Raw genomic sequence first — 13,646 nt, forward strand, 5'->3', positions numbered from 1 at the left:
ACGATTGAAGATCATGCAAGCGCTTCTTAACCAGTCCAAACGAACCCTACACTCTTACGAACTACACATCTCCATCATGGCTCAAGATCCCCCCGCAAATGTGATCCAGCTCTGCATCAATGGCGAGCACAAGAAATCCTTCAGCCACTTCACAATAGCATCCCTGGAGAGCTGCTGGCTCGATTTGATCCCATCTACATTGAATACTACTACAAGAACAACGTGGGCCGTCTGCATACCCACGAAGTTCCCATCGAAGAGTTCCGAAAGAACCCAGCCCGATACATGATCTCCTATGGGCGTGAATTCGGCCCAGATGTCTATTGCATCTCAGAGCAAAAATGCCCTGTGAAAGGAGGAGAGATCACTATCCGAATCTTTGAGCCTGCACCGAAGAAGGATACGCAAGGCCAGCTGAAGAAGAGAGCAGCCTATGTGAACTTCCATGGAGGTGGATGGGTGTTTGGCGGTCTCATGGTCGACCATGACTTTTGCAAAAGGGTTGTTCATAACCTTGATGGAGAGGTTGTTGCATTTGATGTGGACTACCGGCTTGCACCTGAGCATCGGTATCCGATTCCCGTGGAGGACTGCTGGGCTGCATTCAACTGGGTGAGTAAGGATTGAGACTTCACAGTTCCCAGTACCCCAGAGCGATTAGACTGATGCACAAGACCAGATTCGTTCCCAGAAAGCAGTGGAGTTTAATCTTGATCCAGACCGTTTCGCTGTGGGCGGTGCATCTGCTGGAGGCCATCTGGCCGCGGTCCTGGCTCATCTCTGTCGCGATGCAGGAATTCCTCTTCGACTTCAGATCTTGACTGTTCCCGTCTGTGATATGCACAGCACCTTTACCCCCGAGGGCGTGTTTGATCGCAAGAACTGCCCGTATGATTCATACCGGGAGATGGAGTTCGCGCCTGTCCTTCCAGCTGCACGAATGGCGTACTTTCACCGTCATTTTCTTGGGATGCCTCGACCAGCACCGTCGAAAGATGTAAGCATCGGCCATACTCAATAGCTCATGATTGACTCAATCTGACTGATACTCCTTAGGACTGGAAGATCTCGCCCATGTTCGCACCGAATTTCTCGAATCTAGCTCCCGCACTGGTCTCGACGGCGGAACTGGATCCGTTGCGTGACGAAGGCGAATGTTATGCCGCTAAGCTCAAGGCTGCCGGCAATCGAGTAGAGGTCAACCGATTCCTTGGAGCTCCACACACATTTGCTGGACTGGACGGCATCCTGGACACTGGGCGCGAATACAATTGCAGGGTGATTGCGGCTCTGAAGGAGGAGCTTCTGGCATAGAGTGCAGGTCTAGGAGGGTTCGCTCTATCAGGATGCCGTTTTAGCTTCGGTCATTGTTAGACAGGGGAATTCCGGAAGTGGAAACAACGAGTATGAGTTAGCCTTCGTCTATTATTATTGTATCAGAATTGAACTGTTATCTGATCTCCGTGATCAACCAGGATTAGTGGAAGCTGTGGGAAGGGATGAATGTATAGGAGCCGTGACCATACCGTACGCCGAAATACCAGACTTTCTCCCGAAAGAACCAAAAGATACCGGCAATTGACTCGGGCGCTGGGCCTTGCTCGGTCATGCGGATACCGGGAAGTTTCGGCTGGTCTGATCGGAGTCTCAAGGCCATCTCAACTTTTTTGTTCTGCTTCCTTTTCTTAAAGGAGACTCGCGGTCACCTAAAACTTGACCCTCACAAACCGCCCTTTGAGTGCGCCAATTGGGCCTATTTGCCTATTTCTACCTTGTCTTGTCCACCACCGGCAAATCCACGGTCACAATGAACCCTGCCTCCTCCCGAGCCGCGGTGCGCTCGATGGCCACCCTGACACATGCGGCCAGAGCTGCCAACCCCGCAGCCCGCAGCGTTCTGTCGGTTGCTGCTCGCTCCCCGGTCTTTGCTAGCCGGGCCCTGAGCTCCAATAGCCGTCAGTTCGGCCAATTCCCCCGCCTTCAGCTCCTCAACAACAACAAGAGAGCCTTCAGCACCACCGTCAACATGGTAAGGGGAGGCGTGATCAATAGCTCTTTGGACTCGGGTCACTGATGCGCTGAATCTAGTCTACTGCTTCTCGCACTGAAAGCGATGCCTTTGGTGAGATCCAGGTACGTGACGTTGATCGGAATTGCCCCTCATCGTCCCTTCATGCAACAAGCTAACATGGGGGTTTGCGATGATTCAGGTCCCCGGAGACAAGTACTGGGGTGCCCAGACCCAGCGGTAAGACGACCCTAAACGATATCGATGGCGAATATTGGAATTATAGACACAAGGGCAGGAAATGCTGATATACAATTGGCAACAGCTCCCTGGGCAACTTCGATATCAACCAGCCCCAGGACCGCATGCCCGCCCCCGTTGTCAAGGCTTTCGGTATCCTCAAGGGTGCTGCCGCTACTGTTAACATGAAGTACGGCCTTGGTGAGTAAAGCATGTCATACGGCAACGAATCCGATCGGGAGCACGGGTTTCTGATAATCATCTTCTACGTCAGACCCCAAGGTCGGTGAGGCCATCAAGCAGGCCGCCGCCGAGGTCGCCGAGGGTAAGCTGCTGGATCACTTCCCTCTGGTCGTCTGGCAGACCGGCTCCGGTACCCAGTCCAACATGAACTCCAACGAGGTCATCTCCAACCGCGCCATTGAGATTCTCGGCGGCGAGATGGGCTCCAAGAAGCCCGTTCACCCTAACGACCATGTCAACATGTCCGCTTCCTCCAACGACTCTTTCCCCACCGTCATGCACATTGCTGCCGTTCTCGAGCTCGAGAACACCCTGCTGCCCTCGCTTCAGAAGCTGCGCGATGCTCTGCAGGTCAAGGTGGACAAGTGGGAGAAGCTGATCAAGATTGGCCGTACCCACTTGCAGGATGCTACCCCCCTCACCCTGGGCCAGGAGTTCTCTGGCTACGTCGCCCAGCTTGAGCGCAACGTTGAGCGCGTCCAGGCTTCCCTCCCCCACCTGCGCTTCCTTGCTCAGGGTGGTACCGCCGTCGGTACCGGTCTGAACACCTTCAAGGGCTTCGACGAGGCCGTCGCTGCCGAGATCACCAAGATGACCGGCACCGAGTTCAAGACTGCCCCCAACAAGTTCGAGGTCCTGGCTGCCCACGACTCCATCGTCGAGGCCTCCGGTTCCCTCAACACCCTGGCCGGCTCTCTGTTCAAGATCGCCCAGGATATCCGCTACCTCGGTTCCGGCCCTCGTTGCGGTCTCGGCGAGCTGATCCTCCCCGAGAACGAGCCCGGCTCCTCCATCATGCCCGGCAAGGTTAACCCCACCCAGTGCGAGTCCTTGACCATGGTCTGCGCCCAGGTGATGGGTAACCACGTCGCTGCCACCATCGGCGGCATGAACGGCCAGTTCGAGCTGAATGTCTTCAAGCCCGTCATGATCCGCAACCTGCTCCACAGCGTGCGCATCCTGTCCGACGGCATGGACAGCTTCCGCCTCCACCTAGTTGATGGCCTCGAGGCCAACGAGACCCGCATCAACTCCCTCCTGCACGAGAGGTATGTTCCATCGCATTGACCCTTCCATTCCCTCCTTCTTCCATTCTTCCACCCCCCTTGTTCAATAGTCCAAACTCTAACCTCTTTTTAACTAGTCTGATGCTCGTGACCTGCCTGAACCCGGTCATTGGCTACGACATGGCCTCGAAGGTGGCCAAGAACGCCCACAAGAAGGGCATCACCCTCAAGGAGAGCGCCATGGAGCTCAAGGCTCTCAGCTCCGAGGAGTTTGACCAGCACGTCCGCCCCGAGCTGATGCTGGCCCCCAAGGAGAAGAAATAAACGGATCGCACGCAGCTGTGGTGTGTGTCCGAACCTCTGTGCTACTATAGACAAGTCTTGATCGGCTTTGTATACTGAAAATTTTATTTGCATCGGATCTAATACTGCTTGGTGGTTGTAGACCAACTATTAGCTGGTAATCGTTGATGAGGATGTGCAGTCACGGTATTGTAGGTTTTGTAGAAGGTGCACTATTTGAGTTGGATGCGTTAGAGTATTATCTGGAAGCATAGCTCCAGAGACCTTTCTCAAATGTAGAATATTGTCTAATATTATATGAATTCTTCTTGCATATTATACAAGATTGGAGTCCATTTTGGAAGTGAGTGCTTCTGATAAGAATCAATACCTTACACAAGCGCTGGAAGCTGTAACGTAACACCTTGTGGCTGGTGTGTGTGATGACTTGAGGTGGACGACCAAGACGGCCAAGGTCAGTAATATAGCAATTATCTATTCGGTCATGTTTTTCTTATCGTTCTCGTAGCTCCTCTGTATATCTGTTTAATCCACGTGTTGGCCCCGAGGATATTAATAGCACTTCTCCAGGGCCACTCTTGTCTCACCATCTCAGCCACTCGACCCGTGGAACCACATCCAAGGCTGCTTGTTGATGGTTCCTGGTCTCCTCGCTTGGCTTCAAATTGCGCTTTTCCGTCTTCTTTCATAGATAATTCTCCTTTCTGACGTTCTGCACATTCTCAATTCCTCCTTCCTTCCTTCTCTCCTTTCCAACAATCCGCCGCACTCCCCAACTCTGCCCGCTCAGTCGATCTCCCTTGCGCTAAAACCCCGCCGTCTCAACTCTCAACCCCATTCGCCCCTTCCCTGAAACCGATCAACACAAAAACCCACTGCGATCGCAATTCCTCTTCCTCCCGACTTTCCCTCCATCTCCATCTCCATTTCCATCTCTCGAAAATTCCCAATCGACTGTCCAAGCACTTCCTCGCCAATAATCAACCCACCACCACCACCACCACCACCATAAAATCACAATGACCACTCCCGCTGTCACAGCAACCACCATCCCCCAACAACCCACCAAGCCCATCATGAACTCCACCGTCACCCCCGTCGACATCGAGAACGACGGCCCCCTCTTCCCATGCTCCCTAATCTCGCCCGAAATCATCTCCATCCTACCAACCGACTACACCATTCGCCCACTGCGCCGCTCCGACTACAAGCGCGGCTACCTGGATGTCCTGCGCGTGCTGACGACCGTCGGCGAGATCGCCGAGGACCAATGGAACCAGCGCTATGACTGGATCGCCTCCCGCAATGATGAGTACTATATGCTGGTCGTGTGCGATGGCCAGGACAACATCGTCGGGACGGGTAGCTTGATCGTGGAGCGCAAGTTTATTCACTCCCTCGGTATGGTGGGCCACATTGAGGATATTGCGGTGGAGAAGAATCAGCAGGGCAAGAAGTTGGGTCTGCGGATTATTCAGGCCTTGGATTTTGTTGCGGAGAAGGTTGGCTGCTATAAGGTACTTTCTTTTCTCGCTGTTCCCTTTTGATTTGGGTCTTTTACTGTTTATGTTCTCTGGCTTGCCTTTATCATGGAGTGACACGAGCTAACAATTGTGCAGAGCATTCTTGACTGCTCCGAGGCCAATGAGGGCTTCTATGTCAAGTGCGGCTTCAAGCGAGCCGGTCTGGAGATGGCTCACTACTATTGAGCGGGCTCGAAGCTACTTTTGTGTCAACTTGTTTCTCGGTTTGGGGTTACCGGCGTTCGGGGCATTCGAATAATCGGCCCTCCAGGGCTTGTACTTTGTGCACAGCACAGTTATATTTCTGGAAAAACAAATCGCGCGCTTCTTGTGACCGAGGTCAGCGACCATCACTGGAAACCCTAGGATCGCAGTGGGTGCACAACCATCGTCCTCCAAGGTCTCAGAGCGATCGTTCCTGAGGATGAACCAACCTATCTACCCAGGTCCGTTCCAGCATCTTGTGCCTGGCATGATGACAGAGGTGTTGTCATTGAAGCTGCGGCATTGGAGGTTCCTGGCAGTTGGTTTTTGTTAGACCATTTCGTGTGTACCATAGTGCGTTTCGTGGTGTCAAGAAAAGGTTGGACTATCTGGAATTGATACTCGAGATACTCGAGAAGGCGGAATAGGTTAGATGTTAGATGTTAATAGACGCTTGCAAATGCAATCAACCAGTTCAAATAAATGACCCTTTAATTTCTCACTAAGATCCCTACGTCATGAACTGTCCAAACCATTATCCCCAGAATGGATGGATTGACGTTCAATTACAACCAATCCACCGCAATTTCTATAAGTAGAATACCAATTAGCAGGTCTTCCATAAGACCTATATAGTACGGCCCAGTCATGTGGAATACAACAGGCCAAACAGCCCAAAGGACATAAGTCTCAAGTGTAAAAACACAGAGAGACCCAAGAGAACACACAATTTCTTGCGGTGGTTTGAAAATTTTTCGTAGATTCCTTTGTTCCCATTTTTCTGCATAAACAATGTTCCAGAATCAAGGGTAAAAAAGTAGTTTGGCCCGTAGCCCCGTCCTCATAGAGACAGTCGAACTCCAGCACCCGAGTTCCGCAAGTTCCATCATATCGCGAACCGTCAACACGAAAGAAACAAAAACACCCTCTCTTTTGCCCCAAATCCAATTGCCAGACCTGGTCGTCGTCATAATTTTTGTTTGGTTGGAAATAAAAATTTAGCGAGACTTGGCGGCGACCTTGGGGGCAGAGCCCTTGGCACCCTGCTTGGAGGAGATGCGCTGAGCACCACCCTTGGCGGCGGCGGCAGCGTTCTTGGCCTTGTCGGCCTTCTTGGCGGCGCTGGCGGCGGCCTTCTTCTCCTTGGCCTCGTTGATGGCCTGCTTGCGGGCGGCCTCGCGGGCCTCGGGGCGCTGGGTGCGGCGCTCCTTGATCTGCTCGAGGGAGGCACCGACGATGGCACGCTGGTGCTTCACGACGCGGCGGGTGCGCTTCTTGGCGACCTCCTGTATAATGACGAAAAAAAGACCTGGTCAGTATTTCCATCTTAAAGTGGTTGGTTGTCCATCCGTTTCATGATATAAAATCGGTGTTCCCCCCTCTTGCGCCGTCTGTTCGAGTATCGCAATGTCGAATTGTGCGTCTGATCAGACGGCCTTCTTATATTCCACCATCTGCAAGCCCAAACGAAAACCAAAGGAGGGGTTGATAACGGACCTCAGAGATACCCTTGCGGTGCTGGCGGCGGTAGAGGACAGTCCAGGAGATGCGGCGGGGGTTCTTCCGTTGGAGGAAGAGCGACTCGGACTTGCCATTCTGGAAGCGGAAGATCTTGCTGTCGCCACGGACGTACAGCTTACCCTATAACGAGCAAAAGACACAGAGCATTAGCGAACCGAAATAACTCAGAACTTGACTATCCCGTGTGCAACAAGGTTCGAACCAATCGGCGGGACGCAGGTCGTGCGGTAGGTGAGTGAATGGGTGGTGAGATCGCAATGTCGAAGTCGCCGTCGTCGTTGAAATCGCACAGTTTCCCGTTCATTCTCCTCCCACACGCCGACGAGGGGTGAATTTAAAGAACGCACCTTGCCGGGGTAGATCTTCTGGCCGCTGAAGGAGTCGTCGTAGGTACGCATCTTGACGGGGGATGCGCTGACGAGGTGTCGGTTGGCGTTTGGTGATGGTCGAAAATCGGGGATCGCGGTGTTCTTCCTGGCTGGGTCCAATTGTGGTGCGCCTCGCTAAAGTGCGACACGTGATCTGGGCTGCCCTTTTGCGGATGATAATCACCACGTGACCGTGTTATCGGCACTGGTGGGGGATTCGGGGACCTGCACTAGCCCTATTTGGGAAATGCCTACAACAATTACAGTACAAACGAGAGGTTGGCAGGTCATTATTACCTTCTACTGTGTATTTATAACTAGGTACTGACCCATTTACTTCTTTTCCATCCTCTGTCTAATATGGTCTCAACACTCGAATGTCTAACAATTCACGTGTTCCACTATGCCATCTATTGAGTGCAGACTCGAATCTCTTTTGGAATGCAGCGTGATGGCATTGCTCTTAACCGCAGTGCTCAGTATTTTCTATGCTATGCTGCGAACATTCCCTCAACTTTGTCTGGAGTTTGGAGAAATGTTTGTTGAACTTATCCGAAGTGCCCAAGAATAGGAACGGGCTCAGCAGGAATTTTTTAAAGCATGGCAGGGCTAAGGACCGTGTGCAGCCAAGAAATGAAGTTTCCTGAGACTGTGAAACCATGCGAGCATCGCTAAACATCTATGGTTCAATCAAATGGCCTCTGAGAGTGTTAAGTTGCTGATAAGTCCTATTTATGTGGTATCTTGAGGTAGGTGACGATGCTAAACGGATTTTGCTACCGATAATACATTCTGTCTAAAGAGCTTTGAATGACCAAAAACTGACCTAAATGGCCTCAAAACTGCAATTCCTGTACCAAACCCAATTTTAACTCTTCTTGACCAGTCTTGCGCAGAGTGCGACAGAACGGGAATAGAACTGACCAATTCGAGTACCGGAGGAGACCAGAGGGCGCACTTATTCACAATACCTTTGGTGGCAGTTTCTTACTCTATCTTCATATTCCAATCGTATTATCTTCACTCACCTCTTGCATGACCATCAAGTATCTCACAAAGGTTCAGAATGCGTTCAACAAGAGCAAGTCCTTTGGTCCTGACTATAGTCCTTGCATTTATAACATTCTTCACCGTGGGGCTATGTCTACTCACCACGGGAATATGTCTGCTCCTGTCCATAGAAGCAGCGCTGCATGCAAACCAGAGCTTCGATAACTTTCGGAGAATCTTAATCTGCCTCCCATTACTGATCTTTGTGGGGTGCTTTATGCCGATTCGATTGATCGATACTGTCGTAAGTTTCTTCCTTCTCGTTGACTAGTGAGATCGTTAATAACATCAGCTAGAATGGATGGGATTCTTCAGCCAACACTCATGATGATCTTGAATTTCGCTTCGAAGTTGAGGATCGTGGCCGACAACGATCAGAAGTCGAGCATAGTTTGCCGAGATCCTTTCCCTCGGAATCCTTTTCATCGGAAACGGCATCTTATTCGCTCCATAACTGGATCGTTGGGCTGCCCTCAGCGGGACCATCTTTGGGTTCAGAATCTGGTCGGACAAACTCCGAAACCGCTCAATCATTTACTTCTGACTCTGAGTCAACATTAGTAGAAGCCCGGGCGGGTTCTCTGAGTCGAAGTATTTGAAGCCTGAATCAAGCCATTTGGAGAATGCCAAACGAGAGACGCTTCAACTTCCGATCTTTCAAAAAATCCTTCTAAAGGCCCTTTTGGTTTCTTTTCGAGATATTTCGTGCACTATCTCTTACTTAATCTTTTTAGCGAGACTGATGAGTTGGTTCTGAAGTTTGGTCGGGGTTTCAACTATGGATCAATGTCTATTTCTCTTGTTGCCATGCGACGGATATATTGGACCTCCTAAGGGGCTGTTGCTAGACGTGAAATTTGAATTTGCGATGTTATTGCTTATTAATTTGAATTTGAATTAATCAATCAGGAGCTGAAGAACTAACCTTTCTGTTCTAATTGATGTGTATATCAAGTTTTCCAAATGTCTGCAGTATCCCCAGTTCTACCGTAGATCAGCAGTGGACTCTGATGTGACGTTCCAAAGTGCAGGAATAGAGCCAATCTAGCAGTCATGGCTGCCAGTAGAACTGCTGCAGGCTCTTCAAATTTAGTCTTCTCACTGGTTTTAAAAGCAGCGTAGCAAGGAGCCAATGAAAATCCAGCAAAGCTTTCAATAGGAGTGAAAGCACAATGTAAAACAGCGACACGATCCCCCGGCTTCAAGTGGAACACATTACTACCAGCAGCTTCCAAAATCCTGGCCATATCATCACCAGGGCTTGGAGTCCTAACTGCTCAGATACTTTCCAACTCTTAGGATTTGCCGCGGCTGCAAGCACTCGGATAAGCAGCTCATCAGGACCTGGCTCGGGAATTGGTGAATCAATGAGCTCCCGTTCGCCATACCTTCATTAGCTGAGTGACTGTATATAGTGATGGGAGTCCATACCAGGCGAGATGACAAGTTCTTTCTTACTGAAGTACTGGAAATGAAACGTGGCAGGCAGACTATGCGTGCCCTGATCATAACAGACTTCTATGGGAGTGATAAGGGGAGGCGTTGTGGACAGTCTGAGGGATTGGGTGACGAGGGACAGCACCTGGCTCCCAACCTTAGGGATGATTGTGATCATGGAGAAGCTTGCAAAGACGGTTCATTTGCATCAGATGAATTGCGGTTCTTGCAGATCCCGAGAGAAGCCTATATAGATCGGATTGGTAGACACTGCCTTGGAAATAAAGTGTTAACGAACTCATAGTAGTTTAACTATGAGAAAGAAGTGGATGATGCTGGTTGGATCTCAAACGTCGTGTTCAATTGAACCTATTGATTGAAATTTATATACACAACAATCATATATGAACACACATATACCCTCCAAGAGGAGGCTCATTCGTTTTTTAAAAGGCGACCGCCCTCTTGCCAGGCGCCTGGTAGTGCCCACCAGCCGGCTTCAGCAGCATCAGAGAATCGGCAACCTTGCCGTCATCTCCGCTGATGTACTCCCACTTGAGAGCAGTCGAGTTAACGACCGTCAGCTTGGTGAAGCCAAAGTTCTTGGTGTTGAGGACGGCAGTGATGTTCTGCTGACTCTGTCCGGAGCTGAGCACGCTGTGGCTCTCGATATTGCCGGCGGCACCGTTGATGATGTGAGTCATGGATTTGCCGGGGTTGGTACGGTAGGTGTTGTTGTTGATAATGGATGCAGTGTCGATGGTACCGTTGTTGCCGAGAGGGAAGAGACGCTCGTACCAGTGGATGTGACTGTATACTAGTTAGAGAGGAGTCTGTTGAGTGTGAGGAATTGTGATGACTTGCCCAGAAACATAAGCGTCCACGCCGTTTTCGAGCAGCAGGCTCTCGAATGCCTGGCGGACGTGCAGCTCGTAAGACGAGAAGGAAGAGCTGTACATGGGACGGTGGCTCATGGCAATGACCCAGGGGGTCTTCTTGCGGTCCACACTCTCCAGATCCTTCTTCAACCACTTATACTGCTCATAAGACTTGGTGTCATTGGCACTGCCATCGACAGCACCAAAGGGACCGCTGTCAGTGATGAAGGTCTCGGACTCCTTGGGGTGGGTTTCGTTGCCGGAGATATCCTCGGCAAAGGACCACTCGGGGCTGTTGGCGAAGTCGGTTTCGCCGTCCAAGGAGATGAAGTGGGCGAGACCGTAGTCGAAGGAGTACCAGAAGTTGCCAACACCGTTGCTCTCCTTACCGGGCATGCGGAAACGGTGCTGGTAGGCAGTGAAGTTTCTACGTATCGTTTAGCAACCCGAATTTCTCTAAAAGAAAAAAAAAGGGGGTCTTTTCTTACCTCTGGGAAGGCGGGCAGCTGTAGTAGGTCAGACCATCCTTAGCAGCAGTGGTGTTGGGCTTGTTGTCGTTCAGGTAAGAAGTAAGGACATTGCCGGGACCGTCAAACTCGGCGCAAGCAGCCTCGTGGTTACCGGGCATAACCATGTAAGGAATCTTCTTAGTGACATCACCCATCCACTGCTGCCACAGATCCCAGTTAGACTCGTAGAGGACGCTCATATCGCCACCCAGGGGGCCACCCTGGTTGGGAATCTCGCCCTTGGGAAGAGGCTGCTTGTACTCATCTGGGAGGGGAGTACTACCGGGCAGAGTAGTGCTGGTACCGTTGTAACAAACGGGCCAGTCATCGGCGCAGGGCAGGATGCCCGAATACCAGTCATCAGCGTAGCTGATATCTCCACCGTGCCAAGCGAAAGCGGTACCCTCGTTAGCAGCCTGAACCAGATACTTGTGAGTACCATGAGCATTGGTGTATCCCATGTCGTTGATAACGGCGACACTGAACTCTTTGGAGTCACCAGCCTTCTGGGCGGTCTTGAAGCTCAAGACCTCAGACTCGGTGGTGCCATTGGCAGCAGGAATCTGGTAATAGTAGGTAGTGCCGGGGTGGAGGTGGTCGAGCGAGACCTCGTGGAAGAATTGACTGCACTGGGTGACGGCCTTGACCTGGGAACAGGAAGGAGTGCGGTCATAGCTGTTCAATCGAGTTACAAGAAAGCTCACGGAGAGTATACGTCGCATTCCAGGGGGGTACTTACGTGTGGGAGAAGCCCGAGGCGACCATGTTCAGGCTCTTAGGGTGCTCTCCATACTTGACCTCTGGAGCGCGACCCAGACCAAAGGGAGTCTGGTAGTGAATGTGAATGCCATCGGGAACGTAGGACAGCGAGATCACATTGACATTGTTGGTGGGGTTGGCGCGGCCAGGCTTCACGGCAGGCGGCTCAACCAGACGAGGGAATCCCTTGCCGTTGCCATTGACGGTGGGATCAACCCAGTCGCCCACTGGGACATCCGGGCCCGTGTAGGGGTACTCGGTGTCGACGGTAGGACGGCCATTGACGGCTGCGGACAGCGCCAACAAGACAGAAGCAGTGGTAGCCTTCATGGTTGAGAAGAACTGGAGCCCGTGTGTCACAACAACGCCTGCCGATCGCGAGGCGGCCAGACTTTATCTACCTGGGGAAGCTGCCAGAGCGACGGACGAGAAACCCGCAGCTGCATCGATAACCGATAATGACCATCATGCCAGACTTGTCCACGTGCAGACGGAAAAGAGCACGATTGGGATTCGGCAGGGGTTGTTTAAACGAGCTTGTCCAGTAGTGTACCTGTTGAACCAAGCAAAATCAAGCCTGCCAAGAGTCAAGCTAAACCCACCACAATCAAGCTAAAGTCGGACTCCGCGCTCGACCAGCGACACATGGGCGCCGCAAGGGAAACTGATTGGCTTTCTGGCGCAGACCAAGGAAACGAGACTTCTCTCAGAAAATGGACAACTTTGATTTGCTGACACAGAAAGGGACGATCCGATCGGCTGTACGTAGTATCTCACCATGGAGCCACTGATGTACCTGCTATTCATTTTAGCCGACAGAGACTGGTTAGCTGGCTGCAGTAATTGTCCATCTCTTTGGTTGATACTTATTTGTGGGATCGTCTGGCATGTTGGGTACTACTACTATATGCAATTTTTTCTACTTCCCCTTCTCGGCGATCTTCCCGGCCGGCGCGGCTCATAGTGCTTATGCGCTTATGTGCTTATGTGTTAGGACTGGCTCTCATAACGTTATGTGCGCTACTCACTGTATAGTATATCGAACCCGGTCCGGTCGTGTCAGAACGATGTCAGTACATAGCGTTCTGACAGATTTTGTCCTTGACTCCTTTAGCCTGTTTGGTTAGCGGGTCCGGGCGCAAGGTTCTATACGATGATCTCGCTCCACGTTATCGATCCTCGGCAGTCTCCGACAAATGCATATTCCAAGTTCGGTTAGTTAACAGGCTTCTTATCCGTGCCTTTTGCCCTCCAATCGTACCGGGCAACTGTACAACATGCTCGTGTAATGAGGCTTGATATTATGTGCCCGTTCAGCAATTCTTCAAAGGATCCACACCTAGTTTCAATGATTATTGAACGACTCCTTCTGGCATTTTAATAGCCCGCCATTGTCCGAAATTTTTATCGTAAGGCAGCCTCTAGGGACCTTCTACATGGCCTAACGTGGCGGAAGTGGACTATTCTATGTTATGCTATGCGTACGGAGCAATACATACTCAAGGCCGTTTGTGGTTCCCTCGAGGATTGGGTCAGATCTAAAGTTCTTTAATGTCCGTAAAGTTGACCTCGAGAAAATTCAAACTATTATTAATT

General features: G+C 51.2%; 5 protein-coding genes across 5 annotated transcripts; 3 read left to right on the forward strand and 2 right to left on the reverse strand.

Annotated features, from left to right (window-relative positions):
* Positions 1-36: 36 nt before the first annotated feature.
* Positions 37-1,314, forward strand: N7458_008841 (alpha/beta hydrolase; the record flags this gene model as incomplete). Its single annotated transcript, XM_056912223.1, has 3 exons — positions 37-612; positions 680-997; positions 1,057-1,314. Coding segments are annotated over 3 exons (1,152 nt in total), but the record flags the coding sequence as incomplete, so codon positions are not given.
* Positions 1,315-1,807: 493 nt separating this feature from the next.
* On the forward strand, positions 1,808-3,822 carry N7458_008842 (class II fumarate hydratase; the record flags this gene model as incomplete). The annotated part of the gene is made up of 6 exons (XM_056912224.1): positions 1,808-2,029; positions 2,089-2,133; positions 2,211-2,248; positions 2,334-2,449; positions 2,523-3,540; positions 3,636-3,822. 6 exons carry the CDS (start codon positions 1,808-1,810, stop codon positions 3,820-3,822), a joined length of 1,626 nt encoding a protein of 541 aa, XP_056761073.1.
* Positions 3,823-4,820: 998 nt separating this feature from the next.
* gup1 (glucosamine 6-phosphate N-acetyltransferase) lies at positions 4,821-5,510 on the forward strand (the record flags this gene model as incomplete). The annotated part of the gene is made up of 2 exons (XM_056912225.1): positions 4,821-5,318; positions 5,421-5,510. The coding sequence occupies 2 exons, from the start codon at positions 4,821-4,823 to the stop codon at positions 5,508-5,510; spliced, it is 588 nt and encodes a 195-aa protein (XP_056761074.1).
* A 1,016-nt stretch (positions 5,511-6,526) lies between these two features.
* N7458_008844 (60S ribosomal protein eL24) lies at positions 6,527-7,447 on the reverse strand (the record flags this gene model as incomplete). The annotated part of the gene is made up of 3 exons (XM_056912226.1): positions 6,527-6,814; positions 7,026-7,169; positions 7,397-7,447. The coding sequence occupies 3 exons, from the start codon at positions 7,445-7,447 to the stop codon at positions 6,527-6,529; spliced, it is 483 nt and encodes a 160-aa protein (XP_056761075.1).
* Positions 7,448-10,350: 2,903 nt separating this feature from the next.
* On the reverse strand, positions 10,351-12,380 carry N7458_008845 (purple acid phosphatase family protein; the record flags this gene model as incomplete). Its single annotated transcript, XM_056912227.1, has 4 exons — positions 10,351-10,714; positions 10,769-11,209; positions 11,271-11,966; positions 12,031-12,380. 4 exons carry the CDS (start codon positions 12,378-12,380, stop codon positions 10,351-10,353), a joined length of 1,851 nt encoding a protein of 616 aa, XP_056761076.1.
* Between the last annotated feature and the right edge of the window lie 1,266 nt (positions 12,381-13,646).

This window comes from Penicillium daleae (genome assembly GCF_028827525.1).
Source record: "Penicillium daleae strain IBT 16125 chromosome Unknown utg000008l_segment0_segment0, whole genome shotgun sequence".
In the NCBI taxonomy this organism is placed as follows: domain Eukaryota; kingdom Fungi; phylum Ascomycota; class Eurotiomycetes; order Eurotiales; family Aspergillaceae; genus Penicillium; species Penicillium daleae.